General features: G+C 38.3%; 1 protein-coding gene across 2 annotated transcripts in view; it reads right to left on the bottom strand.

Moving 5' to 3' along the window:
• Window positions 1-26,742, bottom strand: part of LOC106867682 (prostaglandin G/H synthase 2) — an 80,749-nt gene that overhangs the window by 15,231 nt on the left and 38,776 nt on the right. For both annotated transcript variants that reach the window (XM_089343376.1, XM_089343375.1), the window contains exons 5-10: window positions 25,685-25,828; window positions 25,109-25,284; window positions 21,401-21,484; window positions 19,491-19,737; window positions 9,927-10,213; window positions 4,001-4,145 (exon numbers count right to left, since the gene is read on the bottom strand). In XM_089343376.1, coding sequence (XP_089199502.1) covers window positions 4,001-4,145; window positions 9,927-10,213; window positions 19,491-19,737; window positions 21,401-21,484; window positions 25,109-25,284; window positions 25,685-25,828 — 1,083 coding nt within the window. The remainder of the gene's footprint in view (window positions 1-4,000; window positions 4,146-9,926; window positions 10,214-19,490; window positions 19,738-21,400; window positions 21,485-25,108; window positions 25,285-25,684; window positions 25,829-26,742) is intronic.

The following is a 26,742-nucleotide window of genomic DNA, read 5'->3' as shown; positions in this document are numbered from 1 at the left end:
CCTTGTTTATTTTCCCCCCTCTCTTTTTAACTCTCTCCCTCTCTATCTATCTATCTATCTACCTACCTACCTACCTCTCCATTTGTCTATACGTATGTATTTATATGTATTATTCTCTTTGTATTTTTGTATAGCTATCTGTCTGTCTTTTTCTGTCTCTATCTATTCACCTACCTACCTACCTACCTACCTACCTACCTACCTATCTATCTAATTATTTGTATATAAATTTCATATCCTTCTTCTCTTAATCTTACCTTTCTAATTTTCATCTCAAGAAATGGAGTTCTATTTGTCTTCCACGCAACCTTTTTTACTTGTGCTCTCTCCTCCTCCTTCATTCTTTCCTTATATTTCACTGTCTGCTCCTATGAGTGCCTGTCATAAACCGTTAATTGCTGGTTTTCTCTTTCTCTCTCTTCATCTCCCCCTATCTCTGTCTCTTTTTCTACCCATTCCACTCCACATATATATAGTGCTTAGCTATTTATTTACCTAGTCTATCAATCTTTAGAAAACTTTCCTTAGTGTTCACTTCTCTTAGTACAACCTCTGCCCGCTCTCTCTCTCTCTCTCTCTCTCTCTCACACACACTCTCTCCACTTGCAGGTTGACAGAAAGAGGAAACATAACAAAGAAAAAACCTAATATACTTTATCTATTAAGCTATATAAATTTGGAGTTTCACATTAGACATTTCGGTGAGAGAGTATCGAAAAGCAACAACATGAAATTCACAGAAACGATGATGATAAATTCCAGTATTAATTCTTACTTTAATAAATACTTGACTTTATGTTTGTTTTTATAAATCTAATGCTCGAGTATACAGACATGTGTGCATTTGTGTGTGTGTATACATACATACGTACCTTCCCACATACATACATTTATGTTTATATATGTGTGCATGTATGTACATATATTCTCTTATTCTTTTACGTGTTTCAGTCATTTGACTGTGGCCATGCTGGAACACCGCCTTTAGTCGAACAAATCAACCCCAGGACTTATTCTTTGTAATTCTATTGGTCTCTTGTGCCAAACCGCTAAGTTATGGGGATGTAAACATACCAACATCGGTTGTCAAGCACAGACACAAATACACACACACACACGTGTATATATATATATATATATATATATATATATACACAACGGGCTTCTTTCAGTCTCCACCTACTAAATCCACTCACAAGGCTTTGGTCAGCCCAAGGCTATAGTAGAAGACACTTGCCCAAAGTGCCACGCAGTGGGACTGAACCCCGAACATGCAGTTGGGAAGCAAGCTACTTACCACACAGCCGTGCCTGTGCCTATATGCATGTGTGTATATATATATATATATATATATATATATATATATATATATATATATATATATATATATATATATATATACATATATATACACATACATATATACATACATGCATAACTACATATGTACATACATACATGAATACATATATAGGAACATATATTCACACATACAAACATACATATGAAGACATATACAAATACACATACACACACATACAAAAATATACATAGACACACATACACGAATATACATAGACGCACACACACATACATATACAATGTATATATTAAGAAATGCAGCTTATGGAGGTGTTTGTTAATAATTGAAGTTTCATCGATGAGAAAGCAGGGAAATGTGGAAAAAGAGGAACAACAGCAACATTATTTCAATGGTATTTCATTGTCTGCTATATGTCATGGCGGTTGGTCAATTAATAAATAACAGAGACTGGCTGTGTGGGGTGGGGGTGGGTGGGAGATTTATCGTTTCCACCAGCGCCACTGCTACTACCATCGCCACCACCACTACTATCACTGCCATCACCACTACTACCACCACTACCACTACTACCACCACTGCCACCACTACCACTACTACCACCACTGCTACTGCCACTACTACCACTACCACCACTACCATGAACACCACCACTACCACAGCCACCACCACTACCACTGCCGCCAACACTACCACCACCACTACCACTATCACTGCTACCCCACTACCACCACCGCTAACATTACCATCACTGCCACCACCACTACCATCAACACCGCCACTACCACAGCCACCACCACCACCACCACCACCATCCCTGCCACCACCTCTACAAGCAATAGATCCAGCAAGTCAATCAGTTACATAAGAGGGGCCCTTGGTACAGCATTTTCTTATAAGGTTGCACACTTCTTAACTTACAAGAAATTTTAGGATTCTTGGGGCACAATTTAGGGATTCCAGTGGGTAGGGAACTGTATTTATGTAAAAAAAATTTTATCAATTTCCTCACTGAAAATGATTTAATTTATATTTTAAGAATTAGGCACGATGTGGCTGCGTGATAAGAAGCTTGCTTCTCAACCACATGGTTCCAGGTTCAGTTCCACAGCATAGCACCTTGGGTAAATGTCTTCTACTACAGCCTCAGGCCAACCAATGCCTTGTGAATGGATGTAGTAGATGGAAACTGAAAGAAGCCCATTGTATATGCGTGTGTGTGTGTGTGTCTGTATTTGTGTCTGTGTTTGTCCCCCACCACCACTTGACAACTAGTGTTGGTGTGTTTACATCCCCGTAACTTAGCAATTTGGTAAAAGAGATCAATAGAGTATCAAGCTTTAAAAAATGGGTCTTGTAATCAATTTCTTTGACTAAAAATTCTCCAACGTGGTGCCCCAGAATGACCGCAGTCAAATGATTGAAACAAGTGAAAGATTAACGATAAAAGATAACATAAAGCTGTTAATGTTATATAACGAATTATCTTTTTCAAAGAGGAGTGGGGGGGTCAACCGGACGATAGTGTTTCTGCCTTATTGTTGGGGCGAGAGTCATTGACACTGCTGTGGGATTGGAAGAATGGACTAGCTGAACTCTTATAAAAAGTAGCGTATTGGTTGAGACTGAGAGAAGTCATTGAGAGTTCGTGGAGGTCATAACGAGTCTTTGAGAGTTTGTATTTATTGGAATAATTTGAAGTACATCGTGTGAAGACAGTTGTGTCTATCCCAGCTTCTATTTATTTATCCAACGTATAGAAGGATATAAAACTTATTATACTCTTATCAGTGATAGAATACTCTACATCAGTGGTTCCCAAACATTTTCGGGTGGTGTTGATGGTAGTGGCGGTGTTGATGGCAGTGATGGTAGTGGTGGTGGTGGTAAAGGTGGTGGTAGTAATGGTGGTAGCAGTGATGATAGTGGTGGAGGTGGTGGTAGTGGGGTAGCAGTGATAGTGGTAGTGGTGGTGGTAGTGTTGGTGGCAGTGGTAGTGGTGGTGGCTGTGGTAGTGGTGGTGTTGATGGTAGTGGTGGTAGTGGTAGTAGTGGCAGTAGCAGTGGTGGTTGTAGTGGTAGTGGTGGTAGTAGTGGCAGTAGCAGTGGTGGTAGTAGTGACAGTAGCAGTGGTGGTGGTAGTGGTGGTGGTGGTGATGGTAGTAGCGGTGGCACTGGTGGAAGCGATAAATCTTGACACCCAGGCTACTGTCCTAGGGTCCCCACCCCAACTAACCATCACAAACATAGACCCCTTTCAGAAGCATATTCAAAGCAACTGTATTTCACAAATAAAACTTAACCTAGTGAACCCATTATTTTGTTGTCTTTACATGAATCGCCACGCCATTATTGCCTTACTTTTTACATGAATCGCTCCCCCATTATCACCCCAATTTTCCTCAACACCGCTTTGGAACTTTCCACCATCCTCAGGGGGCAATACCACCCACTTTGGGAATCATTGCTCTACATAATAAAGCTACTATGTGCAAAAGGAATACATATAATGATGCAATGACCAAAGCTAGAACATGTCTGATCTTAAGGTCTGCTGAGACTAATGCTGGCTTTGGATAAAACAACAACAAACTGATCTAACAACACCTTGGTACAATGTCTCCAATTGTTAACCAAATCAAAATGAAATAAAAATAAATGAAAATCGTGTTTTACTAACCTGTCAATTCAAAGAAGTTTTTGTAAGGTTTCAAATTGAACCGTCGTCGATAATTATTGAATGACTGTAATCGAAGCAATCGACCATGTTCAATGATTTCTTTGGCAACGTGCAGTGTGACTGCTCCATGGTTGTAAGCTGTCATCTAGATAATGTGAAATAAAGAGATACATGTTAAATGGAAGAGGTACATACATGGTGCATAGGTGAGGTACATGATGTATGGAAAAGGTACACAGGTATATAGAGGAAGTATTTTGCTTGTGATTACATGAGGTGCAGGATCAATAGAAGAGGTATATGGCCAATGAACGCTGAGAGATGTTTTCTTTCTGATAATAAATTTGAGAGAGAGACAGTCTGTCAGTTATGACGACAAGGGTCGCAGCTGATACAGTCAATGGAACAGCTTGCTCATGAAATTAACAGGGCCAAACACTCCACGAACACGTGTACCCTTAATGTAGTTCTCAGGGAGATTGAACTTGACACAGATGTGTGACAGGGCTGGCCCTTTGAAATACAGGTACAACTCATTTTTGCCAGCTGAGTGGACTGGAGCAGTGTGAAATAAAGTGTCTTGCTCAAGGACACAACATGTCGCTGGGAATTGAACTCACAATTGTAAGAGCGTGTGCTGAATGCCCTAACTACTAAAAAATAGAAAATGGAATGGCTGTGTGGTAAGAAGCCTGCTTCCCAACCACATGGTTCCAGGTTCAGTCCCACTGTGTGGCACTTTAGGTAAGTGTCTTCTACTACAGCCACATGCCGACCAAAGCCTTGAGAGGATTTGGTAGAAAAAGAAACCTTTTTTTTTTGTGTGTGTGTGTGTGGGTGGGTGGGTGTATGTATGCATGTATGCTTGTCCCCCCCCCATCACCATTTGATAACTGGTGCTGGTGTGTTTACGCCCCCATAATTTAGCGGTTTGGCAAAGAACAACAACAGAATAAGTACTAGGCTCAAAAACAAAGTCCTGGGGATGATTTGCTAAATTAAAACCCTTCAAGATGGTGTTCCAGCAATGGCCAGAGTCAGATGATTGAAACAATTAAACGAATAAAAGAATAAAAGAATAAACATCTGATTTTACTAGGTTGTCACATAAATTCATTTGTCTCTTTCCATTGTTATTTGAATTAACAGGAAAAATACTTTTTTAGCAAAATGTTTTATGTTCTATTTTTTTCCGTAGCTCTATTCACCCTCTGCAACTTTTGTTTATAGTTTTTGACAAGGGACTGCCAAGTAAATCAAGATTCCAAAGTTGCTAAGGTCATTCAAGACATTTGGCTATGTATGAAGAAGATACCATTGATATAAGAACTGCACAGACAATTTCCATGCTTTAAGTAAAGGAAATTCGACTTCACAGATTCTCTATATTTTGGCCAACAAGTTCGATTCAATCGGGATCTACTGAATGAGCTCATTCAAAAGAATCCACAGCAGTTCACTAGGGAATTAGCCTGCAGATGGGATGCTCTCATGATACCGTTACCTGTCACCTTCACTCATTGAGTAAAGTCCAAAAATTTGTTGCATGAGTGCCCCATGCACTGAACAAAAAAGATAAACTCCAGCGCTCCTCTATCACTGCCAGTCTTTTAACTTGACACCACTTGTGGAGTCAAATGGATTTCTTTACTGCATTGTCACTTGTGATGAAAAATAATGTCTTTACCTCAATATAAAGCAGGAGAGGAGAAAGAATGACAATTTTCAACAAACAGTAGCCAAGCCAGAGCTACCTCCACTCTAGACAAGGATTTGCATTTGGTGGGACTGGAAAGAGCTAATTCATACTTTAATTAACTTCCACAATCTTTATTAAAAATATTATTTGTCCAAAGAATTTTCCTTTTGTTCTTTTGTTCTGAGTTTATAATTTCAGGTCTTGTGTCTCTGTAGAGGCACAAGACCTGAAATTGTGGAGGAGAATGACAGTCAATTACATCAACACTAATGCTTGACTGGTACTCATTCCATTGACCCTCAAAAGCTGAAAGGCAAAGTCAACTGGGGCAGAATTTGAACTCAGAACATAAAGACAGACAATTATTTTGCCAGGTGTGCTAACAATTCTACCAGCTCATCAACTTTCCTTGCTCATTCCCTTTAAAAGCAGTGAAATATAATCCTTTCTACTAAAGGCACAAAGCCTGTAATTTGGGGGATGGGGACAATCTATTATATTGACCCCAGTGTTTGACTGGTATTTAATTTATTGACCCTGAAACAATTGAAAGCAAAGTCGACCTTGGCAGAATTTGAACTCAGAACGTAAAGACAGACGAACTGCCACTAACCATTTTACCTGGCATGTTAATGGTTCTGCCAGCTCTCGGCCTTTTCTTGCTTATAATAATCCTCTCTACAATAGGCACAAGGTCTGAAATTTGTGGGGAGCGGGCAAGTCGATTACATCAACCCCAGTACTTGACTGGTACTTAATTCATCAACCTCAAAAGGTTGAAAGGCAAAGTCGACCTCAGCAGAATTTGAACTCAGAACATAAAGACAGGTGAAATACAACTAAGCATTTTGTCTAGCATCCTAACGATTCTCCCAGCTTGCCCCCTTTCCTTGCGCATAATAATGAAATGTTTTATTAATTTGAACATTCCAAACTGGACTCTTAAATAATTCTTTTGCCAAATGTCATCAGATTCAGTTAAGTTACTGTTTGTAAACTATTTTATCTATTTTTCCTACCTGCAAACACATTTTTGCTTGCTGTGCATAACATCACGTTTTATTGACTACATTTCTTTGCTGGTCTTTGCACTTTTTCCAGCATGTTTTACATTCATTTACACACAGACTTTACATAGGAACTTTAATTGTTTATTGGAGACCTGATATTAGTAATAATGAGTAATTATTTCATAATCACAAAGAAACTCTGTTTCATGTGAAATACAGAAAATATCATGAAAAAATTGTATTTAAACAATTTTCTAATTTGGAGTCAGTTTTTATAAGGACACATAGATTGATGTGTGTTACAATCATTAATGGAAAAGGTACATTTTATGTGTATAAGACATTATGGCACAGCTGTTTTGGTGTCAATAATTCGATAATGACTTATTTGACTTCAGACACTTCAATGTTTTTCTCTCCCCCTCTCTCTCTCTTTCTCTCTCTGTTTGTCTCTGTCTGTCTGTCTCTATCTATCTAGCTGGCTGTGTTTATCTCCCCCCTCTCTCTCTCTCGCTTTATGTGTGTAAGCATATTTCTTTTTATGCATATGAAGAGCAAGTGTTTATTCAACTGTGTTCAATTAATAAATTGTAATGTTTCTCTCGTTTTCTCCCTCTCGATCTCTCTTTCTAACTGTATGCGTATATTTGTGTGTGTACAAGCGTGTTGTGTGTGTGTGTGTGTGTGTGTGTATCCACGTGTCTGTGTGTGTGTGTATCCACGTGTCTGTGTGCCAGCTTCCAGCACCAAAACATACTACCACCAATACAGGCTGAATATCCAGTGATCACTGCTACACAGGCCTGGTTTGAGTTCTTTTTACAGAGCTTAGAAAAACTGAAGGAACGCTGCAATAAGAGTGTGAATCTGAGAAGGGAATACATTGAATAAAATCATGATTAACTGATCCTCCTGCATTTTCCTTTTAAAAACCCAGAAACTTTTCAGCACCCCCTCATAGTAGAAGGCAATTTTTTGGAGAAAATATATGAAAAGTGAAAGTATTTGTTTGGCAATTTCCATAATAATCTCTTATTTCTTGTTATGTCTCAACGCTACTGCTATCTAGAACCTTTGGATGATCTCTACTCAACCGCTACACAACTGCTACTCGACTGCTAACCAACACTCCTACCACGGCCAGACTACCTCTATTTATATGTCTTGGGAGATCCTACTTCTTCGCCTGGGGGTGTCGACACAACATTTCTCTAATCACTTGCCCATTTTTGTGTATGTATGTATGCAGTTATGTTTGTGTAAAGATATCTATTTGTGTATGCAAGTATATGTATGTGTTTATATGCCTGTATTAGGGCGTTCAGAAAATACTGCCTGATTTTCTGAAAACATTTTTACAAATTCGATTTAAGATGTTATCTTTGTGGCATTTTAGATGAAATTGTACATGCTTAATAATTAATGTGTACTCTTTAGTAAATTCTTATTGATTTCTTTCACAATACAATTTTGAAGCATAGAAATCCTTAATTTCAAACATGAAAAAAGAAGAAATGTATTTTACTTCTTTTGCATGAATTCAAGCTTGGACATAATACTTCCCAAACACCCGCCAATATCAACAGTGATCAGATGGAATGACGATGGTTTGAGAGATTCAATAGTGGGGATGAGTGCCTTGAAGATCAAAATGGTAGATATCCATCTATCCTTGATGATCAGCATTTGAAAACAATAATTAAACAAAATCCACAACAAAGGGTCAGGGAAATGTCTCATATGCTGGGTATCTGTAATCAACTGGAAGAAATGCATGTTCACTTGAGCAAAATGAGATCTGCACTTGTTAATCAATGTGGTCCAATTCTACTCCATGGCAACACTCGACCACATGTTTCCAGGATGACGCTGCAGAAGCTCACAGACTTGGGATATGAGACTTTACCACATCTTCCATATCCTCCTGATCTTTCATCCACCAACGACCACTTTTTGAAGTATCTAGACACTTCTTTAACGCAAAAAAACCTTCTGTTTCATAATCAAGATCAAAATTGAATTCAAGGATTTCTTGGCATCAAGACTTTTGGGTTTTTGTCAAAGAGGCATAAATGACCTTGTTAATCGATGGGAGATGTGCATGGTTGTTCAGGGATCATCATCATCAACCTATGTATAAGTTCAGTTTTTCAAGAATATTGGCATATTTCTAAAATCGGCCATTATTTTCCAAACAACCTAATATATACTCTTTACTCTCTCTTTTACTTGTTTCCGTCATTTGACTGCAGCCATGCTGGAGCACCGCCTTTTGTCGAGTAAATCGACCCCAGGACTTATTCTTTGTAAGCCTAGTACTTATTCTATCGATCTCTTTTGCCGAACCGCTAAGTTATGGGGACGTAAACACACCAGCATTGGTTGTCAAGCGATGTTGGGGGGACAAACACAGACACACAAACATACACACACACACACACATATATATATATATACATATATACAACAGGCGTCTTTCAGTTTCTGTCTACCAAATCCACTCACAAGGCTTTGGTTGGCCCGAAGCTATAGTTGAAGACACTTGCCCAAGGTGCCACGCAGTGGGACTGAACGCAGAACCATGTATATACACATGTATATTTATGTAAACACATACATAGACAAATACACATATATACATATACTTACACAAATATACATCATGGCACTCCGCCAGTTACGACGATGAGGATTCCAGTTGATCCAATCAATGGAACAGCTTGCTTGTGAAATTAATGTGCAAATGGCTGAGCACTCTACAGACACGTGTACCCTAAACGTAGTTCTCGGGGAGATTCAACATGACACTGAGCGTAACAAGACTGGCCCTTTGAAATACAGGTACAACAGAAACAGGAAGAAAGAGAGAAAGTTGTGGTGAAAGAGTACAGCAGGGTTTGCCACCATCCCCTGCTGGAGCCTAGTGGAGCTTTAGGTGTTTTCACTCAATAAACACTCACAACGTTCAGTCTGGGATTCAAAACTGCGATCCTACGACCACAAGTCCGCTGCCCTAACCACTGGGCTATTGCGCCTCCACACACATATACATACATACACACATAATCACATAATACATACACAAAAAATACACAAACATAAGCAATTCAGCTGAAATAAAATTGAAGAAATAGAATTTTATATGGAAAACACTTTCACTTCTCATATACTTTCTCGGGAAGGTTGCGCATATTAATATAGATGTTCTTTTACTTACTTGACCAGCTGTTTGTCGTGACAAGGAATCAACAAATGCCTTCATTCCATGCTTTACAACAATCTCAGGATGGTAATAAAACTCCCTGTTTGTGTACATTGTTCCATTGATGTTGAAAATGTCAGGTATGAATGGATGCCAGTGGTATAGATGATTGAATTCGATGGCAATTCGGTTCTGGTATTGATAACGTTGATTAAAGAGCAGTTCTGGATCAAAGCGAATATTTAAGCCATAATGTGCCAGGTGGCTGACATACTCTTCAATAATCAATTTGATTATTTCACCTGAAAAAATATTAATTTAAATCAATAAGTATATAAGCAGATTTGGATACAGATTCATGAGTAAGTTGTTGTTGTTTAAATTTATTCAGCTTAACTCATCAGCATTTAAATTGGCCCAGATATTCTACCTGTTTTATGTTTAAACTGGTCAGATCTGGCCTCTCATACTTACCCTACATTGTCATTCTAAAAATATAGTTACATCATCAAAATCTCAAAGCCACAAGATAATGCATGATAAATTCAGAATAATCTGAATAGATAAGCATTATATTTGACAGAATAATGTGAATGCTAAAGGGTTAAATGTATCCTTTATATTGGTTTCAAATTTAGGCACAAGGCCAGCCAATCTTGTACCAGTTGAACACTGGAGTCGATGTATTTGACTTACCCCTCCCCCGAAATTTCTGTCTTCGTGACAAAATTTGGAATCATTATTGAGTGAGAGAGCAGTGCATGCCATCAAAGTGACTTTGGGGTAAAATATACGAAGCCCAGTATACCCATCATGATTACCCGTCTGATAAGGGTACACCAGACACATGCATCACAACCATGTGTGCGCGACATGGTGATCTCATATCAAGATAAACAGCGCATGACCTTGCAGGTGGGACCCCGTTAGAATTTTCTTCAGGTCAAGTAGCCCATTCCGCTCAAAAGGTCCCTGAATAAGGTTTGTTTAAGGATGTTGAGCAAAACACCCATGTTTCCAAAGGTGAATTATTCAAACCCCAAAGAATTCCTCTCAACACATGGCTATGATGCTCCCCCACTACTTCTGCTCCTGATCAGAGATGCACTTATCATCAGCCACCAAGGGACATGCTCAACTGGTTAAGGTCAAACAACTGACAAGCAAATCCGTGGTTTTGAGCAGAATATTTACTGTAGCCCATCTTTTATACCAAGACATAACAATGTACATGATAACACTTTCAATAAATTAAGATCGAAAGCCATGAGAGCCACTGCCTGGTACTGCATCCGGGCATAAAAATTATTATTATTATTATTATTATTATTATAATATAGTTGTTCAACATTTGGTAGTTTGAGGTAAATTTGTACTGCATCACCTGCTACACTTCTGTGCTGCTGAGGTGTGGTGCAGTCTTTTGTTGTATTACTGCTTGTATTGTGTGTTGAGTGTGTAATGCGTTGGTTAATTGGATTGTTGGTGGAAGTTTATTTCACTGGATAATTGCTGTTTAGAGTGTGTCGTGTGTTTGTGGGTTGTTTTGCTTAGGTTGTATTATTGAATTGATAGTGTCTTGTGTAGGATGTGGGTTGTTCCTAGCATATTATCATCATCATCATCATCATTGAAAACTCTCAGCTTATTTTGTTGGATATGACAGAAAGTGTCAACTGCCCACAGTCAGCAGATTAAGGTGACACTTGTTTACTGATCATGCTTCAAGAACCTGCAGAGAACTCTTGCAATTCCAAACAATGATGATCTTTGTGGGTGTTCCATCTTTACATTTGTACTAAACTTTTTGAGCCATGTTGGTAGTTGAGTGTTGATACTTCCAAGCATGCCAGTCACTACTGGTATCATGTTCACTATCTTTATAGACCACAACCTGCACCCACTTCAATTCACTATAGTTACTCATTTACTTGTTTCAGTCATTTTGACTGTGGCCATGCTGGAGCACTGCTTTTAGTCGAGCAAATCGACCCCAGGACTTATTCTTTGTAAGCCTAGTACTTATTCTATTGGTCTCTTTTGCCGAACTGCTAACACACCACCATCGGTTGTCAAGCAATGTTGGGGGGACAAACAGACACACATACATATATATATACATATATATATACGACAGGCTTCTTTCAGTTTCCATCTACCAAATCCACTCACAAGGCTTTGGTCCGCCCAAGGCTATAGTAGAAGACACTTGCCCAAGGTGCCACACAGTGGGAACGAACCCGGAACCATGTAGTACCAGTTGCGTACTGGGTTGATCTAAACCAAATTTCAGGCCTTGTGCCTATAGTAGAACGGATTATTATTATTATTATTATTATTATTATTATTATTATTATTATTATTATTATTATTATTATTCAGTAGTTTTATATTTATAACATGCTTTCATTTCACTACCGAGCGCAGTTCTGTGCGCCTTGGGTATGTGCTGTGGTTTGCTGTGATGCTCTTATGGTTACTGTATTGAAAGTGTTTTGCGTAGAATGTGTGCAGTGCCCAGTAGTGCAATTTTCTGTATGTTATATATATTTGTAAGTCCTGGTGTTTTTGTTATGTATTTGTCTGAATATTTTTTTATTATACCTAAGGCACCTACTATGAGAGGAATTGTTTCTGTTTTTAGATTCCATATTCGAGTTACCTCTATTTCCAGGCCTTTGTATTTTGAAAGTTTCTCCATTTTGAAAGTTTCTCCATTTTGAAAGTTTCTCCATTTCTCCATTATTATTGTTATTATTATTATTATTATTACTATTACTATTAAGGCAGTGAGCTGGCAGAACTGTTAGCACACAGAACTGTTAGTACCAGTGAAACACTGGAGTCGATGTAATCAACTAATCCCCTCCCACCAAATTTCAGGCCATGTGCTTTCAGGAGAAAAGACTATTATTATTATTATTATTATTATTATTATTATTATTATTATTATTATTGTATTATTAACTGGGGTTGATGTGATCAACTAGTCCCTTCCTACCAAATTTCAGGCATTGTGCCTCCAGTAGAAACAATTATTATTATTATTATTATTATTATTATTATTATTATTATTATTATAACTATCATTGACAGTATTGTTGTTATTATATTATACTACCTTGCAGTGTACATGCATACATATATGCACACACATATACAAAATCGAGTATAGCTAATCACGTATGAAAAAACCAAGACCACCTTTCCCTGTGAGATGAAGTTAAAATAATAGACAGAGAACACTACTGGAAAATATGAAAACTAAAAGAGGCACAATCACCTCCTAAGCAGACTTAGTGCAGATATGAGTAGAATATGGGAACCAGTATTAATGAAGGATACAAAAATATTAGGTTTATAAACCTTAAAATTCACTCTATAATTGCCCACAGGCATATAGCGTAACGGTTAAGAGTGCAGGCTACTAACCCCAAGATTCTAAGTGCCTTGAATAAATAATAATAATAATAGTAACATCAACAAAAAATACCTTAGGAATGAGAACCCAGGGTTGGGTTCAAAATTCCACCAAGACACCTGATGAAGGCTAGAGAGTAAATCAGCCGAAATGTTGTGGTAACAACAAACAAGATGAGGACACATATCCGTCCAATGTAAATAATGTAGAGAATTCATCTCTAAAATATAGAACAGTGTAACAGTGTATGTATATATATATATATATATCACCTTCCTGGCACTTGTGCCAGTGGCACGTGAAAAGACATTCGAGCGAGTTCGTTGCCAGTACCACTGGACTGGCTCCTGTGCAGGTGGCATGTAAAATACACCGTTTCGAGCGTGGCCGTTGCCAGTACCTCCTGACTGGCCTTCGTGCCGGTGGCACGTAAAAGCACCCACTACACTCTCGGAGTGGTTGGCATTAGAAAGGGCATCCAGCTGTAGAAACTCTGCCAAATCAGATTGGAGCCTGGTGTAGCCATCTGGTTCACCAGTCCTCAGTCAAATCGTCCAACCCATGCTAGCATGGAAAGCAGACATTAAACAATGATGATGATATATATATATAACGGCCTCTTTTTCGACCAGGCTATCAGATGCTGTTATACATCACTGATGAATGGGCTTCCTCACACTGTTGTAGACTCCCAATGATGCCAACCCACTGGCAAGGCAAACGGGCTAACATTTCCCCACTGAACGGAACACCAGTCTATTGTAGAGTTACCTATTTGTAGCAGAGTGAGATGGAACAACACGAAATGAAGTGTCTTGCTCAAGAACACAATGCACTGCCAGTCTGGGAAACGAAACCGCAACCACGTGATCATGTATGGAACACCCTAACCAATAGGGCACATATATATCTCATAAGCTTCCTTCAGTTTTTGTCTGCTAAATCCACTCACAAAGCTTTGGTCGTCCCAGGGTTTGAGAAGAAGACACTTGTCCAAGATACCACATAGTGGGACTGAACCTGAAACCATGTGGTTGGGAAGCAAGCTTCTTACCACACAACCACACCTGCTGATATTATTTTGCATTGAAGGGCAGTGAGCTGGCAGAATTGTTAGCATGCTGGGCAAAATGCTTTGCAGATCACCCATCTTTACATTCTGAGTTCAATTTCTGCCAAGGTCGACTTTGCCTTTTATCCTTTCAGGGTTCATAAAATAAGAACTAGTTGAACGCTGGGGTTGACTTTACCAACTTACACCCTCCCCTGAAATTGCTGGTCTTGTGCCAAAACTTGAAAGCAATATTATTTTGTGCTAAATATGTCCAACTGCTTATTTATTTCATACTTGGTGCATGTTATTTCTCATAAGCATTAAACTGAGACAGAATATTTATCTAGCTTGTGTTAAAAATTATTAGTGAAGATATAATATATAATATAAATAGTTTAACTAGTTCTACTTTTATAAGTAGCTCGTGAATTATTACAAGAAATAGCACAGTTAGATACATATATATATATAAATGGACTGACTGGTTTCAGGTGAGTAAATAGCATTCTTATGCACCCAACCAAGGAAACTAGGACGCTGACAATGTCAAAGTTTCTCTTTGAAATTGGTGCATATATTTTCTAATAGCATTTTATATATCTACTAGCAGTATAACCCGGCGCTGCTCGGGATTAAGCTAGGATTATTAAATGATTAAGTCCTTTATTTCAAACCAAAATAAGTAACATCGACATCAGATTTGAGCGAAATCTGTTGAAATTGGTTTGGCTGAAAATGGTTTGCTGGCAATTTGATTGGGAAATCCCATAAGGAATCAGTTTATTGGTTATTTTCACTTATTGACTCCTTTTTTAAATGTTGCATTAGAGATCTACATAGGAGAAGGTTGATCTGAAGGTTTGCATTGGGGATCTGGATTGGAGTAACTTAGGAAAGCTTACCAACAACCTTAACCAAAAAATAAGGAGCCTGTCCCTTCTAGGTTAACTCTAACCCTAACCCTAACTCTGACCCTAAAACCGTAACCCTAACCCTAATCCTAATCCTAACCGTAACACCCTAGTGGAAATCGTGCGGGTGTTAATCTGAAAAATTACCAAACCCTTTTTGTGGTTCGAAAAACGGGTTGGGGCGGTGGGGTGACTGACAAATTGTTACATACGTTTTTGTTTCATAGTTGTGAAATATAAACAAAACTCTTTCGCTCCCAAAGTAGTATATGTGCGTATGTGTGAGAGTGAGAGGGGGGGGAGAAAGATGAACGATTTAAAATAAATAAATGATTTAAAATAAATATATTTGAATTGTTGTGTGAGAAAGTATATATAATCTTATTATAGAATATAGTGTCTTTCAAAAACATCTTATATTTGAAACTATATCTCGTGTTTAAGAAAAAAAATGCATTTTACTCTGTCTTCCTTAGCTACATTTTCTTTCGTAATACGCTTTGTCTCCCTCTTCCACTTGTTCGTTCCTTTTTTTTTAGACGCTTGGCAAACACTCTGTTTCTCCCCTTGTCACAAACACACTATTTCTTTCTTTCTCTCTTTTTTCTTTCTCTCTCTCTTTCTTTCTTTCTCTCTCTCTTTCTTTCTCCCTCTCTTTCTTTCTTTCTCTCTCTCCTTCACGCGCATACGCACAGATTTGACTTCGCCATGTCAACAAACTTCAAAATTGGTAAAAGTTTATCGATTTTTACAGCTATACGCGGGTGCCTCTGTGAGAAAAAGTTGACAAAAACACAGAGTCATGAACAATGTCCTCCTAAAATTGGAGCGACATGCGTGCTAATTTGTGGACCTGCATAACCCACATCACGTACACACACACACAAACATCTTGTGTTTTATAGATATTGATACATATATACAGGTGGATGATCCATGTTTGATAAATAATGTTTTGTAGTTATTGTGTTTCAAAATATAAGCATAAAAGGCACGCCCTAATTTCAGCAACACATGTTCAGAAAAAAACCAGAAGGTTTTAGTGCATTAACCCATTCATGCTGATCGTCTTTAGTCAAATGAATCGACCCCAGGACTTATTCTTTGTAAGCCTAGTACTTATTCTATCAGTCACTTTGCCCGACCTGCTAAGTTACAAGGATGTAAACACACCAACTTTGGTTGTCAAGCGATGGTGGTGAGGAGAAACACAGACACACAAACATATACATATACGTATATATATATATATATATATATATATATATATATATATATATATATATATATATATATATATATATATATATATATATATATATATATATATATATATGACAGGCTTCTTTCAGTTTCCGTCTACCAAGTCCAGTCACAAGGCTTTGATCAGTCCAAAGCTATACTAGAAGACACTTGCCCAAGGTGCCAAGCAGTAGGACTGAACCTGGAACCATGTGGTTGGGAATTAAGCTTCTTACCACACATTATATATATTATGTATATTTGAATTATATATATATCATTGTCATCATACTCCTCATCATCATCATCAATATTTAACATCAATTTTCCATGCTGGCATGGGTTGGACGGTTTGAAAAGAGCTGACCAGCTGAAGGGGTGTTCAGGCTCCATGTCTGTTTTGGCATGGTTTCTATGGCTGGATGTCCTTCCTAACATCAACCACTTTGCAGAGTGCAAATTACAGACAGTCCTCAACTTGCTTATGGAAAACAACTTCCAGGTTGGATTCCAAAAGTGGCAATAAGGCTGGGATTGGTGCGTTGCTGTGCAAGGTGACTATTTCGAAGGAGATGATGTTAAAGCTTAGGCAAATAAGTTATTTTTTTATTAAACATAACTAGTCCGGGAATATTTTGATGCCACTTTGTAAATTAGTTATAATTCTACAATACACGAAATGTGCAGGAGTGGCTGAGTGGTGAGAAGCTTGCTTCCCAACTACATGGTTCTGGGTTCAGTCCAATTGCATGGCACCTTGGGCAAGTGTCTTCTACTATAGCCTCGGGGCAACCAAACACTTGTGAGTGAATTTGGTTGATGGAAACAGAATGAAATCCATCGTATGTGTATGTGTGTAAGCATGTATGTATGTATATATGTATGCATGTATGTATGCATGTATGTATGTATGTATGTATGTATGTATGTATGTATGTATGTATGTATGTATGTATGTATGTATATATGTATGTATTTGTGTGTCTGTGTATGTCACCCCACCATCGTTTGATACTAATGTTGGTGTGTTTAAATCCCCATAACTTAGCGGTTCAGCAAAAGTGGCCGATAGAATAAGTACTAAACTTATAAAGAATAAGTCCTGGGAGCAATTTGTTCAACTAAAAGCGATGCTCCAGCGTGACCGCAGTCAAATGACTGAAACAAGTAAAAGAAAATATAAAGAATACAATTCCTAATTATGTACATTATTTACATTTGACGGATATTTGTCCTCATCTTGTTTGTTGTTAAAACAACGTTTCGGCTGATATACCCTCCAGCCTTCATCAGGTTCGAAATTTCTCCAAGACACCTGATGAAGGCTGGAGGGTATATCATTCGAAATGTGTTGACAACAAACAAGATGAGGACAAATATTCGTCAAATGTAAATAATGTACATAATTCCTCATCTCTTAAATATAGAACTGTACAATTCCTAATATTTAACTATTAAAAATACAACAAGATTTTTTTAAACATTGGATGGCTATAGGGCATCAAATAGAATAAGTAGAGTTCAAAAGGAATCCATAAGGAAGAAATAGTTGAGAAACACAGTTCTAGAACTTGAATTGTATCTTTGGTTATTTTAAAAAACAACGCCAAAGAGAAGAGACAGATAGGACAAGTGAAGTCGCCATTTTTCTCATTGTTTGAACAGAAATTAATAGCAGTCAGACAGGAAACAATACAGGAAGATTAAAAAAAAAAAAATACTGGCCGCTTTTTAACCAAGAAGAAAAGAATTTTCTCAGTGTTGAAAGGCAGCTTTGACTGCTATTTTGAGGCCAATGAAAGGTTAGTCCTGAACCAATTGTGGATTCGACGTTGCAGCTTGGTGTGATAGCGGATGCAGCGGAGAGAAAAGCATATTTCACAGCTTTTGCTCCTTTTCATCTTTCTCTTTTACTCTTTTACTTGTTTCAGTCATTTGACTGCGGCCATGCTGGAGCACCGCCTTTAGTCGAGCAAATCGACCCCAGGACTTATTCTTTGTAAGCCTAGTACTTATTCTATCGGTCTCTTTTGCCGAACTACTAAGTGACGGGAACATAAATACACCAGCATCGGTTGTCAAGCAATGCTAGAGGGACAAACACAGACACACAAACACACACACATATACATATATATATATATATATATATATATATATATATATATATATATATATATACATATATACGACGGACTTCTTTCAGTTTCCGTCTACCAAATCCACTCACAAGGGTTTGATCGGCCCGAGGCTATAGTAGAAGACACTTGCCCAAGGTGCCATGCAGTGGGACTGAACCCGGAACCATGTGGTTGTTAAGCAAGTTACTTACCACACAGCCACTCCTGCGCCTATTCTAGTTGTAATCCTAGCAAACTGTCCACTGTGTTGGTTTCCTGGTGGCTGAAAATTCATGCAGTAAACACGTCTTGTGTGTGTATATTTGTGTCTGTGTTTGTCCCCTCACTATTGATTGACAACCAGTGTTGGTGTGTTTACATCCCTGTAACTTCACGGTTGGACAAAACAGACCGATAGAATAAATACTGGGTTTACAAAGAATAAGTCCTGGGGTCAATTTGTTTGACTAAAGGCAGTGCTGCAACATGGCCACAGTCAAATGATTGAAGCAAATAAATGAATAAAAGAATAAAGAATAAATAACTCTTTCTACTATAGACGCACAGCTTGAAATTTTAGGGGATGAGGTAAGTCAATTGCATCAACCCCAGTGCATAACTGGTATTTATTTTATCGACCCTGAAAGGCAAAGTCAAACTTGGCGGAATTTGAACTTAGAACACAAGGACTGATGAAATGCCGTTGGACACTTCGCCCAGCGCATTAACAATTCTGCTAGATTGCCACATCATCGTGTCATCATCATCATCATCATCAGAAGAAGAAGAAGAAGAAGAAGAGGGAGAAGAAGAAGAACAACAACAACGTACCAATGATTATGAGCTTAGTTGTCTGGAACAATTGTTCATCTAACCATTCTGGATGCTCCTTCTTTAAAATGTTGCAGACTCGGTTGTGTTCCCGCAGCCAAACAGTGGAGAAGACGATGAGGCCCGGGACCACATTGAAGAACTCATGACCAACTGCAAAATGGAAATTCTGATCTATTTTATCTAAAAACTTGGCTGAGACAGGAGCGTCTTTTACATGGGGTGGCCATACTTCGTTGTTTATGATCTGTAAAATAGGGTAAAAAAAAAAAAAAAAAAATCACTGAAGTGAAGATTATTGAAAGGATGGTGCGCGTATGTGTGTACTTTTGTGTGTGTGCATGTGTATGTGTGTGAGTCAAAGACCTCTGCATTTTTAAAACTATATATATATATATATATATATATATACATTTGAAGAACCTACAAGAATAGATGCAAGCGCTAATATCTATAAAACATGTGATATTAATAAAAATCTGTAAATGTACAACCATCCAAATATCTGAGTACCTTATTATTTTTTCTAATATATATATATATATATATATATATATATATATATATATACATACATACATACATACATACTGTCCAAATCACACACATACACACACAAACACAAAAATGCACACATATACATGCACCATCCTGCTAAATATAAAGCACACACATACACAGACCCATACACACACCACGCTGAACTCTAAGACCAGTCCCCAAAACTAATGAACCATGACAGACTAGCCCAGAAACAAAAGAATCCTTTTGATTCCACAATGCTTTTCCTCACCAACCAACCTCCCACACTATTTCTAAAAATAGCAAACATTTCTCCTACACACACTACAAGACAGAATATGATGAATGGAAAGGTTATATTTCCTTCTGTATATATATGCTTCTATACAACCGTGATTTCTGATGAACTTAAGATAATTATAAATATATTTTACTACCCAATTTTGAACACTTTCATGTTAACTGTTTAAACAAAAAGCCCCTCTTAACATTTTCTTATCATTATCAAAGACTCTATAACTGTATTTTAATACAATTATGATAACCATTTTTTAATACAACAAAGCTTATACAAAGCTTTACATTTTACTTTTGATAATCTTTTTTTTAAAAAGTGAAACCAGTCAAGTCAATAAACATCTTTAAAGGGCCTCTGCATTTTCAAACTGTGTGTGTGTGTAATATATATATATATATATATCATCATCATCATCATCATCGTTTAACGTCCGCTTTCCATGCTAGCATGGGTTGGATGATTTGACTGAGGACTGGTGAAACCAGATGGCTACACCAGGCTCCAATCTGATTTGGCAGAGTTTCTACAGCTGGATACCCTTCCTAACGCCAACCACTCAGAAAGTGTAGTGGGTGCTCTTACGTGTCACCCGCACGAAGGCCAGTCAGGCGGTACTGGCAATGGCCACGCTCAAAATGGTGTATTTTATGTGCCACCTGCACAGGAGCCAGTCCAGGGGCACTGGCAATGATCTCGCTATACTGGCCAGTGATGGCATAGCAGGTCAAAACTTACTGTCAACATTATTGTTCTTCAAGAATAATAAATATATACTCTACAAAATGTATTGACTAACCCTTCAGTTTAAAATAAAATTACTTTTATTGTAACTTAACATGAACACATGCAGACACACACGTGTGCGCGCACACACACACTCACGTACACACACACTCACGTACACACATATCGTACAGCAGTATATAAAATATAGCAGTAGTGTATATACAAGTATATAGTATACAAGTGTATATAGTGTATATATAATACACTATACGATGATGTTGACATTATTGCCTTTCATGTGACACGAAATATACAGATCTTTTTTTTTATTATTATAGATACAATTGTATATAATTGGTAATACCTGAGACTTCATTTTACCATCTTTGAATGTTCTTAAAAGATTCTCTTCATGAAGATTTTTGCCATAGATATTACTGGCATCAACCTAAGAGAAGAAATATAAGATATATTAGAAAAGATGACAGCTTAATTCCGTGTATCAAATATAAAAATCAAAAATCAAACACTTCTTTGTCTTTTATTGCATTAAATCAATACTGCGACCTAACACCCACTTCAAAAGGTTTAAAAGCAGGGTAGGCCTCAGAGGAGTATGAAATCAGATCGTGGAAGTTGGTAACTAATACTGTGAGTTTTCTTTTTGATGATTTAATGATTCAGTGAATACCTGAATACCTTACTTTTTATATTTAAGATTAAAACACCACGATATCTCTTTACTGTAACGATCAGCAACAGATGGGACATAGTTCACAGCCAGGCAACAATTTACCACTGAGACAGAGATCACAACTGGACCACATCTCACAACTGGGTCACAGCCCAAACTGAATCACAGTTCATAACTGGACCACATCTCACAACTGGGTCACAGTCCAAACTGGATCACAGTTCACAACTGGACCACGTCTCACAACTGGGTCAGTCCAAACTGGATCACAGTTCACAACTGGACCACATCTCACAACTGGGTCACAGCCCAAACTGAATCACAGTTCACAACTGGACCACGTCTCACAACTGGGTCAGTCCAAACTGGATCACAGTTCACAACTGGACCATATCTTACAACTGGATAAGAGCTCACATCTGGGTCATGGCTCACAAGTAGGACACTGCTCACAAATGGGTCGTGACTTACAGCTGGATCATTAAAATGTGCTCTGGATCTTTCCTAAAGAAATTTTCACATTTAATGTATTAGTGGGTTACTGAGTTGTTGATGTCTTTCGTCGTTTATGTTTCTGGTTTGTTTCATTTTTGTTTAAACAAGCATTGTTAGTGATGGAATCGAAAGGAGGGCATGCAGGCATATTTTTATACATAAGATATGATGCCCCAGGGAGCCATGGGTGAATGTAAAAATAAAAGGTGGACCTTTACAGAATGTTGTTGATCCCAGATTTATTGTGTCATGACCAGAAAGTTACTGTTGTTGTTGTCCTTGTTGGTGTTGTCATTATTGTTATTGTAGTGGTGGTGGTCGTCGTTGTCATGTCGTCAATGTCATTGGAACTGTCATCGTCGCTGTTGTAATTGCAGTTGTGTTGGTGTGTTTAGCCCCAGGTCAGCTTTCAACAAGCAGATCAATAAAGACATTCTGACCATAATTATCCCATTCTGTTTACAGATAATACACCCAAGGACAACATTATCCATTGTGTCCTTCCCTCTTTTAAAGATGGGGATATCTTGGCTGCTATTTCTACAAATGGGATTTAATACTCTCTAATAAACTTAATGAAAACTGTGTGACAGGGGTCCAAGATGATCGAAGTGACCCTAGTAAGGGCCAACCAAGCACAGCAAAATATGTTTGCTCGCTGGAGCCCTTAATCATCTTTAAATAGAATGATGTTTCCTATTTTCACCAATGAGGTGGGAACCTTCGAAGAGAGAGGAGAGTTATTTGCAGGTAGCTTTGATGCACTACATGCACCTGTAAGTAGAGAGGATGAGAGACTTCAAGAAGGGATGTCAGGTGTATTTCAACTCCTGTCTTCCCCCACACATCACTAATTTCCGACTGATTTGTAAAACAACATGTACATTTTTCTCCAGACAGCATCATCATGATGTAACCAACCTGTTGCTGTACAAATTCATTTAGCAGTTGAATAAAATGTAGCAGTTAATTGCAACATGTTTTCTTGTATTTCTTTGCACTGTTTATACCTAACTCATTGGAACCAAGAAATTGTAACTATACCTGGGCCTGAGACATGCTAATCAACCCACTAAAACAGTATTATATATCCATTGTGGACTGATTTTATCAATCAGTTTCGCACTAGGGGTTCAACAGGATGTTAGCTAACAGCCCATTCATGTAAATTTGCACTTTTTCAGAGAGGAAGAAAACAAGAAGTGCACAGGGTGAAATAATCAGGCCACTATCTGACATCTCATGGAACCCCTAATGCGAAACCAATTGATAAGATTCGCGGTAACGGATATATAATACTGTACACTTTGATTAATATACTCATTCTATATATATATATATATATATATATATATGTATATATATATATGTATATATGTATATATTGCTGAGACCCCCTTCGGTCATGACTGACCATGGGATTGCACCTAGAAAGTTACCCTTCCAGGCACAAGTCCGGGCAAGGTTGTTTATGGAAGACCAGCAGTCACCCATGCATACCAACCTCTCCTCTCCACACCACTAATATTATCCAAGGGAAAGGCAAAGGGGCCGATACAGCTTAGTACCAGTGATGTCGCAACTCATTTCTACAGCTGAGTGAACTGGAGTAACGTGAAATAAAGTGTCTTGCTCAAGAATACAACACGCAACCCGCTCCGGGATTCAAACTCACAACCTCACGATCGTAAGCTCAATGCTCTAACCATTGAGCCATGCGCCTTCACATATATATATATATATATATACTCTATATACATACATATAAGAGGGGATGCTGAAGAGTTCCTGGCTTTGAGTAAAAGAAAATGCAGGAGGATCAGTTAATTATGACTTTATTCAATATATTACCCTCCGAAATTCACACACTTATTGCAGCAGTCCCTCAGTTTTTCTAAACCCTGTAAAAGAACTCAGAAGGTTGGGCCTCCGACCAGTCCTTTTGCCATGCTCTTAAAGCCAGAAACATTTCAGCACCCCCTCATATGAGTGTGTATGTATGTATGTATATATATATATTTATATACTTTTTTTAATAAAGCTGCAGAGACATCACAAAAACTGTTACTCAGAGTTTCTCGTACCCATTCGTCAGACAGTTTTGGTTGATATATATATGTGTGTATGTGTGTGTGTGTGTGTGTGTGTGTGTGTGTGTGCAGGAGTGGCTGTGTGGTAAGTAGCTTGCTTACCAACCACATGGTTCCAGGTTCAGCCCCACTCCATGGCACCTTGGTCAAGTGTCTTCTACTATAGCCTCAAGCCAACCAAAACCTTGTGAGTGGATTTGGTAGACGGAAACTGAAAGAAGTCTGTCGTATATATGTGTGTGTGTCTGTGTTTGTTCCCTCAACATCGCTTGACAACTGATGCTGGTATGTTTACTTCCCCCGTAACTTAACAGTTTGGCAAAAGAGACCTATGGAATAAGTACTAGGCTTACAAAGAATAAGTCCTGGGTGCGATTTGCTCGGCTAAATGCGGTGCTCCAGCATGGCCACAGTCAAATGACTGAAACAAGTAAAAGAATAAAAGAATAAAAAATAAAAAGAATATATATCTACCTATTAGAGAGAGAGAGAGAGAGAGAGTCAGACAGACAGATAGATAGATGAATAGATGGATAGATGGATAGATAGACAGACAGACAGACAGACAGACAGACAGATAGATAGGTAGACATATGGGTAGATAGATAGATAGATAGATAGATAGACGGACAGATAGATACATATAAAGATAGATAGATAATAGATAGATAGATAGATAGATATATAGACAGACAGATAGATACATATAAAAATAGATAGGTAGATAGATAGATAGATAGATAGATAGATAGATAGACAAATAGCTAGAGGGATAGATGGATAATGCACTTACGCCTTGATTTCCCCATTGCATGTCGGGATTTTTGGTTAGGTCAGTCTTGAAAAACTGGTGAGTAAAATGTTGAGCCATAAAAGCGAATAGCAGACTTGTTCCCATGGGGTCAGGTTTAAATTCTTGTCTCCTGAAGAGTTCTATGAGTTTATTTGTGTCAGGAAGGACCTTGGGACCTTCAATGAGAAATTTGTGATGGGGGCGGAAAACGTTAGATACAGAAATTTGTTGCCATCAAAATGATGGTGGTGGTAAGGTGGTGGTGGTGGTGGTGGTGGTGATAGTGGGGCTGGTGGGGATGATAGTGGTGGTGTTTGTATTGGTGAAGGCGGTGGTGATGATGTTGCTGGTGTTGTTGTTGTTGGTGGTAGTGGTGGTGGCTGATGTGATGGCTCTGGTGGTAGCGATGGCGATTGTGGCAGCTGGTAGATGATGGTGATGACTGAGGTGATGATTGTAGTGGATGGTGGTGAAGATGGTGATGATTGTTGTGATGGCAGTGGTAGTAGTGGTGGTAGTGGTGGTGGTGGTGGTGGTGGTGGTTAGTGACAATAGAAACAATGCCAGTGCCCTTACCTACAACGCCCAACGGCGTGGGACAATCCTTGGGGACCGGTGGTAGATTGCGCACAAATGTTGACCTGTTGTAGTAGATGTCCAAGTATGTGAAAGTCTGGTTGGACACATAGAGAGGGGGACTGTCCACCAGTTGTCCCCTCGCTGAAATGCATAACACATTGACATATATATATGTTTAAGAGATTTTATATTGTTGATTACAAGTTTTGAATGGTTCAACCCGTGGCTTATTACATTTCTTACAGGGAAAGTGACAAGGGAGTGAATAACTTTGTGGCAGAACAAATACTTCAAGGTATTTTGTTCATATAAAACCGCTATTTTTTGGGCTTTGTCTCCGATATTTATATCCTTCACTGATCATCAGGTTTGTCCGTCGGAGTGATGGGGACCTTCTATTCATGCTTAAGGATGATATGCATGGTGTCTTTCTTCAAAGTGAAGGAGTCTCTTTTGTACATGACTGTCTTCAATCCAGTTGCAAGACCAGGTCAAGAGGACTGGGGATAAATGTGGTTGCAGTGAATGACCAAAATGTTTTATTTGAATCATCTTGCTCTCTGCACTCCACAATGCGAGACTGCAGTTACCTTCTGCTCCACTGAACCAAGAAGGTGGGTTTCTTCCAGAGTCCACAGGATCCAGTCTTTACATGCCTGCGTTGGCAAGCCCTAATATATTAATTAACTCATAGCTGGTACCCACTGTGACACATGCTGCTATTCCAGATCAGAGGAGACCTAGGAACAATATTGACTAAGAGGTGGTTTCACACACCTCAAAACCTTGATATGTTTTCAGATAATACATTATCCATTGTGTCCTTCTTTTTTTATAATGATGGGAATATTTTGACTTATTTCTATGAAAAGGAGTTAATACTCTCTAATAAATTTACTGGAAACTGGGTGAGAAGAGCACAAGATTGTTCAAGTATGGTCTCCATATGGGTCAACTCTCAAAACCTCAGAACTCCCAAACCAGGGCTCCAGTTTAAAGTAATACCTAGGACTGAGTCAATATTAGAACAGTAAAAGACACATATACAGGGATGA

The sequence above is a fragment of the Octopus bimaculoides genome, chromosome 27 (genome assembly GCF_046866305.1).
Source record: "Octopus bimaculoides isolate indiv1 chromosome 27, ASM4686630v1, whole genome shotgun sequence".
Classification (NCBI taxonomy): Eukaryota; Metazoa; Mollusca; class Cephalopoda; order Octopoda; family Octopodidae; genus Octopus; species Octopus bimaculoides.
This window is presented reverse-complemented; position numbering and strand designations above follow the sequence as displayed.